The sequence below is a fragment of the Morone saxatilis genome, unplaced genomic scaffold (assembly GCF_004916995.1).
Source record: "Morone saxatilis isolate NCDOM2014 unplaced genomic scaffold, NCSU_SB_2.0 Contig16, whole genome shotgun sequence".
Taxonomy (NCBI): domain Eukaryota; kingdom Metazoa; phylum Chordata; class Actinopteri; family Moronidae; genus Morone; species Morone saxatilis.
Genome location: NW_023339718.1, coordinates 3,885,750 through 3,893,378, shown reverse-complemented (window position 1 = coordinate 3,893,378; position 7,629 = coordinate 3,885,750). Strand labels below are relative to the sequence as shown.

Here is a 7,629-nt window from a genome sequence, read left to right as displayed (position 1 = left end):
TATTTAAAAAAGGAAAAACTCAGTTCTTATGTAGGGAATTTTCTCAATAGACAGTTAATCAAGCACTGTTTGATAGAAGGTCCACACTGTTCAAGATAAGTGTCTTGGCTCTGACCTCCCCAAACGTATACCCATACTGTACATTAAAGGCCAACAGCAAAGCAGCTTCTTACACAGCCACAGTTTGCCGTACACATGCATCTTTCTGTCCCTTATCTGTCAGAGTCATAAAGTATGTTGGTTTGTTTTTAGTTGAATTAAGAATTCATTCCAATTTTCTGTGAGTTTGCAAATTTGTATTTGTCAGTAGTGAGTGTGAGAAGACAGGTTGGGATCTTACACAACTGAATCTGTTAATATTCACTTCTGTTGTCATGTAAACAAACCACAGAGCTATCAGCTGTGTGCTGGAGATCAGACTGGAGACCAGTGTCACTCAGGTAATAGCTGGGTGACTGCTTGCTACGTTTTTACCTTTTTAACAGAAAACACACTTGATATTGTAATATTCTTGGAAATGACAAAAAATCTAGCCAACAGCAGGTAGGTTTTACCAGCCAGGGACAACCTAATGAAATATGCTATTGAGTTGCATTATGGGAAATGTAGTGTCCAGTGTTTTTAGAGCTTAAGGATATTTCATTCTCTCTTTTTATTATTTTTACCATTTTTTTTCTTTCTTTCTTTCTTTTTTTTTTTTTAAATCTGTCTCGCATGTCCCCCAACTTTAAGGATGTTCAATACTCAATTGCTGGAGCAACCCTTTAATGTAAGCAGCAAAGGTTCCTTTTAAAAGCTGTAACTAGTAAAAGCTCAGTAGTTTAGTAGTAATAGTAGTTAGTTTCATAAATGACCTCAATGATTGCCCAGTAATAATTACTACCAGGAGTTAACTGCTAACTATGCTTTCTTCTCTGCAGGTGCTGACGTTAATGCTGCTACTGTAGACGGCGAAACGGTTGAGTCCTCGTTGGTGTTTCTGGTTAAGGAGGCCCTGGAGGCCAGCGCGGAGGACGCCGCTGAGATCGGTAACTTCTGCCTGAAAACCACACGGCTGCTGCTGGCTCACGGTGTGGACCCCAGCTGCTGTCTGAACGAGGATGGCGAGCCGTCCCTCACACAGACCAGCCTGGAGCACTTTGACCTGCTCTTCCCTCTGGCGGTGCTCTTAATCCAGAGCAGAGCCTCTTTGGTTTGCTCCTACCACGGCGGCTCCTGTTGGTCAGGTTACAGCCTCCTCTTCCAGCGGCTGCAGGCGGCCCTGCGGCAGTGCTCCGATCAAAGTCACGCCTCCGAGCTGCTGGAGCAGGCCGAGGTGCTTCTCGACTTAGCGAGAGTAGACAGCCCCACACTGCATCTGCTTCCCACGCTGGAGCTCCCTGTGCCCAGTCAGGAACCTCACCCCTATGCCCAGGCTCTGCTAGACCTGCACAACCACGTAGTAGAGCACGAAGCAAGCCCCCCTGCTCTGCGATTCCTTTGTAGGGCATTCATAAGGAGCCACCTACAGCCTTTGCCCCTGGAAGACAGAGTCAGAGCCTTACCATTACCAGACAGACTGAAAGACTTTCTTCTTCCTGAGCAAACATATACCCCGAAGCCTGGTTGGGACTGCTTCAAGCCCCAACATAGCCAGCACTGATGATATAAGCTACTTGCCTATATGAAAAGCCCATAAATGAACATGAACCTAACAAACCACTGAGGTCTTTGTTGAATTCTTATTTTGTGACGTCTGTGCCAAATTTACAGACTAATGTGTGTATGTTTACTTTAAGGTGATGTCTGTACAAATTAGCCTTTGAGTTATAACTAAGGTTTCACTGTTATGGTTACGGCTGCTGTAGGAAGTTGCAATACAAATTAAAAGCCACCAGATGGCAGTGTTGCTCCTGTATATCAAATGCAGCTCAGATGTCAGGGTCAATGATTTAGTTATTCACAGTGCAGCCTATTACAGCTGTTCCAGCGCAGTAGGCTCCATCTATATTTTATCTCCTCAACGTGATGATGGTGTATTGTGGAAGTTGTGTATCTTCTTGCTTAACATGAAGGTGGACCAATAAAACAGATGTGTACCTCATCAACAGTGTCCTCCTAGCCTGTTAATAGCTTAGTAACAGCAGTTTGGTATTATTTTATGTTTGAGAGCATATTACTGCTTGCGACTGACCAGGCAGTGGCAGTGTAGCGCTGAATATGGTTGGTAAACTCACTGGCTACCTGTTATAGGGGAATAATCGCTGCTATATATATATTTACCTTGTGGTTGTGTTCATACAGCAAACATCAGTGAGTGAATGCTAAAATAAAGAAGCAGGAATAAAATGCTTCAGCGCGACAGGCTGAGTGTGCCTGTAGATGTTTGGATACGGTTTTACTGTGACATAGCTGCATTGGCTGCTGGCGTGGAAAGTTTTACCAAGCATTCTTAATGCTTATGTTTAAATTCAGATGAATTTAGGGCCCCTTTCCTCCTCATTCGCTCCCTCGCGTGCACAAAACCCATTCACTGAACATCCCCGTCTTTGGTAATAAACAAACAGCGCCTTAAAGAAATGTACTGTGATGATACGGGAACACCATAGGGTATATACTGTATGTGTTTTGCGTCCATGTGTGTGTGACGAGCAAACTAAATAGGACATTGTGTTACACAACTAACCCCTTCCTGACATTGCTGAAGCTGGAGTGGCTCCAAGGCTTGCAAGCGCTCCAGCTCCTCTTGGTTATCTAGGTCACAGCCTCTGAGGAGAAGAGCCTTAGCAGCAGCAGCAGCAGCCCTGCATGACACACGCTTCACTCTCCTGTCTGTCTGAATCTCTTGACAAACCTCAACGCTGGCCTTGGTCGGGGAGGGGGGAGGGGGGTTTGCAGGAGGCAGAGCAGTCAGAGGAAAAAAAAGTTACAGAGACCGTATAGGTGGAATGGTTGTGGGAGCACTCATGGAGGACACATGGAAATGGAAATGGCAACGTTGGATTAGATTTATACAAAGCAATAGCTGTAGGAACATAATCCACCCAACCAACAATCACAACGCTGGGAGAAAAAAAACAGCCTTCTTCCATGGAGTCCAATCAGTGCTTGTGGAAAGTGATAGAATAGAGATAGTGGGGGAGGGCTAAGCCAGTACTCTCCATCCAGCCTTTATTGGAAAACTGTGCGAGTGAAGCTCGGTACTGAAATTAGTTATTGATCTATTCTCTCCCTGAAGCCCATGGGTCTTTCCCACCACACCTGCTCATTCTCTCACAGCCTTTTCTTTCACCGCTCACCCATTGTATCTCAACCGTTGCTTCGAGCTTCTGCGTGTTTTTGCTTGTTTTGAAGTTCTTTTATTTCCTTCAAATTGGCTTTTCCATGCGGGGAAGTTATTCCAAAATAAGATCCTGATAGAAATACATGATTTCAAGCAGGAAGTTTGATATTTGAAAAAGTTAAAGGCAGCAAACAGCTCAAGACTTGACAAAACGCTTTTAGATGATTTACAGTCCACAAAGTAATTACCATAATTAAAAAATGGGCCTTTAGCATTTTAAAATGAAAATCTTAAATGACATGCAGGAATCTTATGCTGCCCTCTTTCTTTAAAATCATTTCTTTCAGTCTGTGGTTATTTCTTTAAATAATCTTTTTCCATACCAACCAGTAATTGTCATTTCTGAATCATCAGTCTGATCTTTTCAGTTTTCAACTGCTCATCTTCAGCACTACAGACTAAAAGATATGAAAGCTTGATTCATGTTATACTTGGAAAGAGCAAAATGCAGTACAGGGACATTTAATAACACTCATTGAGTGGATGTTTTGAAGGATAAACCTACAGAAATTTTATTTCATTCTATTGACTCAAACTAGAACTCAATTTACTGATATGGAGGTACTAGACTCTTGAGCAAGATAAAAAGTGAACTACTGCAGTGTCCATACATATGTTGCCTGCCTGTGAGCCATGTGCATAAAACCTGGAGAAGACATCCGATTTTTAGGGCCAGAGTAGCGACTGCTGTGAGGACCCTATTGAAATGCAAGCAATTCTTTTTCTTCCAAAAGGAGCATCATCTTAGGCAGCCGCAGCATCAAAAGCTCATGAAAACAATGGTCACAAAATGCCTTAACCATGCCTCCCAAAATCAGCCCCCAAGACACAAATAACCTAACATGTATGAAAATTAGTACACACATGTATCATGACTAGACAAGCAAAGAAGCCTCTTGGACCCATACGACTATCGAGTCAACTATGTTGAATTTTTCACGTTGTATCTTAACGAACTCCTCCTAGAGAATCGATCTGATCGACTTTAAATTTGGTCTGTGCACTGTAAAGACCATCATGATTAAAAGTTATGCTCTTAGTGACTGCGTGTCGAACATGGTGTACGTGGTGTGGCCTCGAATTACAACACCGGTTGAAATACCATGAAACAGGAAGTTGTTGTAACTTCAGTGTACATTATCCCATCTGCATCATCACATGTTTGATAAGAGTCCTGCCCTGAACACATCTACATACCAAAATTCAGTCACACACATAGCGCCACCTAATGGTAACAGGAAGTAAGCCTTGTGGGGCGAATTATAATTTCAAAATAACAGGGCTGTGTATTGGCAATAATCTGGCGATACAATACATATCACAATTTTTATGCAACCACAACAGAGGAAACTGCATTTGAATTATCACTTGCTATCCAGCAGTTAAGAGTTTGAACACAAAAAATTGTGCAGTGTTTTTGGGAATCAATACAATATCACAAAATGAAATATCACGATACGATATTCTTCTCCTTTTTCATACCCCCCTTCAAAATGATGCTGGTTTTTTTCCTTCATGTTGGTGCTGGTTGGCTGAGTTCCTAGTCTGGCTCTAACCTTTTCATTTACCACCACGTCACCAACTGAAAGACATTGTGGTCTATTCCAGGCCTTTTCTTCTATAGAGCGCAGCCTGAGCAGAATGTGCATCTCCTTGTCTTTCACTAGACATTGTCTAGACACGGGATAATTGCAGACATCACTGAACACTCAGCTGCTGCCTGAACCCTCATGGGAGTTGAGGTGGACTTGTCCAGCAGTCAGTGAGGGGCTCACACTCACACCTCTTTTAGATTGCGTGTGTGTGTGTCTTTGCCTATACGTCCGTGTTACTGTATGCGTTTGCTTTGCTGCTGTGAAGGCAAGCGTGGATTCGAATGTGTGTGTGGGGGGTGGGAGTAGAGAAAGAAAGCACGAAAGAGAACGCAGACATTGAAACACACAGTGTTCATAACCGCAGATGTGGTGACTTCATCAGAAAAAAATGTACCCCGTCCTACTGCTCTGCTCGTGTTGATGGAGCTCTCCAAAATTAATGGCTGTTAATGCTAAGATGAATAAAAGCAAATTCTCTCTAGATATCAGCATGTTCTGCTCTCCTGCTGGCTTCCATAGGGCATATTTTATCTCCTATAAGATTATTGTTGTTTGGCTTAGACACTTTTCAGTGTGGAGCTTTGGCTGGGTGTGGGGATGTGTGTGTGTGTGCTGTGTGTGTGCTGTGGGGGGTTTTGGTTCATCTCTGAGAGATGGCCGCAGGTCGCAGGGTTCACCCAGGGCACAGGACTAATCTCAGTGGGGGTGGATTGGATGCAGGATAACTGAATCCTGTTGGGGCAGGCCACCTTCTCAGTCTGCTCCAGGTGTTGGTTCCTCCTTTTGGATTGACACATACTGACTGTTGTGCTTTACTTCACTTAATGTTGTAGGATTATACTGAAGGATTTTTGTATGTTTTCTGTTTGCTAGATGTTCAGTGAGGGACAAATGTGTCAATATTTAAATTCAGTACTTGTTGGAAAATGGAGAAAGATTGTGTTTTTTCACAATTCCCCCACTTTTTTGTCCACTTTTATACTATTTTATACATTTTTTGGATGCTATTTTGCTACGATGCAACTCCATAAAGTGTATAATACTAGAACGCCTGCAGTTTTTTTGTTAAGTTTAGGTGTCACTGTTTTTCAGATCTCTATGGGAAGGAAATAGCTCAGACAAGTAAGGTAACCATACTGCTGCATACTCGTGTTAACACAAATCTGCTCTTGTTCTTTGAGGGGGAATCATTTAAAAGTGTAGCACACCAGAAAGTTCCAGTTCCGTACTCCAACTCCTATTTTAGAAGCACACAAATCCACCACCCTCTACATTTCTACAACTGACGCCATTTCACAGAAATTCCAGACAACTGGCGCCTGAGCTCTGCCTCCAAGAAGGACATGATGAATAGGACACACCCTTGGTATGCTAGTGAATGGTAAAATATATGGCACACTGCAGTGTTACAGCCTAGATTCATTACAGCCTCTCGTCCTAGCTCTTTAGAGTGTCGTTTTCTCTGCTTTTCTCCCCCTGCGTTTCATGCCGCTCGCCTATTTTTAAAAGCTTGAATTTGAGTGAAATGCACTGAGGCACCAGTAAGGCGAGCTACAGCTCTTTCCAGCGCTGGTTCCTGATCCACCTCTTTGTTGTGGTCTATGCATGCCTGCTCTAGTCACATGACTGCGTTTCTATGGCAACTCGGGTTTGAGTAATCATTTGCGTTACGACCTTTATTCCCTTGAGGAAAGGGGAGGGGGAGGTTAGACTGAGCCTGTAGAAAGAGGGAGCAAGAGGAAAGAGAAAAGACAGGCAGAAGGGGAGCGGCGGAGAAGCACAGGGAAAGAAAATAGGCGAAAAACAACGGCAGTAGAGGGGAAATTCTGCCCTTTTTTGCCTTTATATTTTGTGTTTTCTCTTTTTTCTCTTCATTTTGCATGCTAACCTGTACCTCTTTTGTCTTCAATAGCTGGAAAAAGCAGACAAAAGCCTGCCACTAAACACTGGGTTGTGTGCTTGAGTTTCACCATAATGTCTTTTGTGCTGTGACTCACTCTGAATAGGACAGGCGAGTGAGTTGGTTGGAGAGGCAGCAGGCATGTATGTTTCATAAGGGCCTCACACACACACACACACACACACACACACACCTCCCCTTCATTTCTTCTCGGAGGAAAAGCAGTACTGTGCCACATGTGCAAGTCTCAGCAGAAACAGATTCTGTATGTTCCTGTTTCTTGCTCTCCCGGCTGCGTTGTCATGGTTACCGAGCTAGTCCACCAAGGCACGCAGCTCCTCTCTCTCTCTTTCTCCCTCCTCCCTCTCCCCTTTCCTCACTCTCTCCTATCTCTCTCTCGCCACCGTTGGGTGATTCAGACCCATCAGTTTGGGTTTGTGTCTCTCCTAGATGGAGTTTCTAGCTTCCTACATCTCCTTAAATGGAGTTTTTTCAGTCCTGGGCTTGTATTCCAATTGGGGCTTCTATTTAAGAAAACTGAATATTGTGTGGTGAGTGAGTGAGTGTGTGTGGGTGGGGTAAATGGGTGTGTTTGTGGGTATCTTTTACCAGCAGTGGGGGGATCCAGCATTGACAGGAGGTGGGTTCGACTGGGGGGCTGGTGATAGACACTATGGGGGTTGTGTGGTGGTGGTGGAGGTGGTGCTGGTGCTGGCTGCTTCCAGGTGCCTGCATGCGACTGGGGCTGAATATGAATGAGGGGCCCCGGTTCTCCAGAGATGGCGGCTGGGGAGAGAGCTGCTAAAACCAGA

General features: G+C 44.0%; 1 protein-coding gene across 1 annotated transcript in view; it reads left to right on the top strand.

Moving 5' to 3' along the window:
• The window catches only part of asb6 (ankyrin repeat and SOCS box containing 6), a 6,001-nt gene extending 3,917 nt beyond the window's left edge, over positions 1-2,084 (top strand). Inside the window, exon 7 of the mRNA XM_035659061.1 lies at positions 921-2,084. Within this exon, the coding sequence (XP_035514954.1) occupies positions 921-1,642 (722 nt within the window). The 3' untranslated portion in view covers positions 1,643-2,084. The remainder of the gene's footprint in view (positions 1-920) is intronic.
• Positions 2,085-7,629: the final 5,545 nt, after the last annotated feature.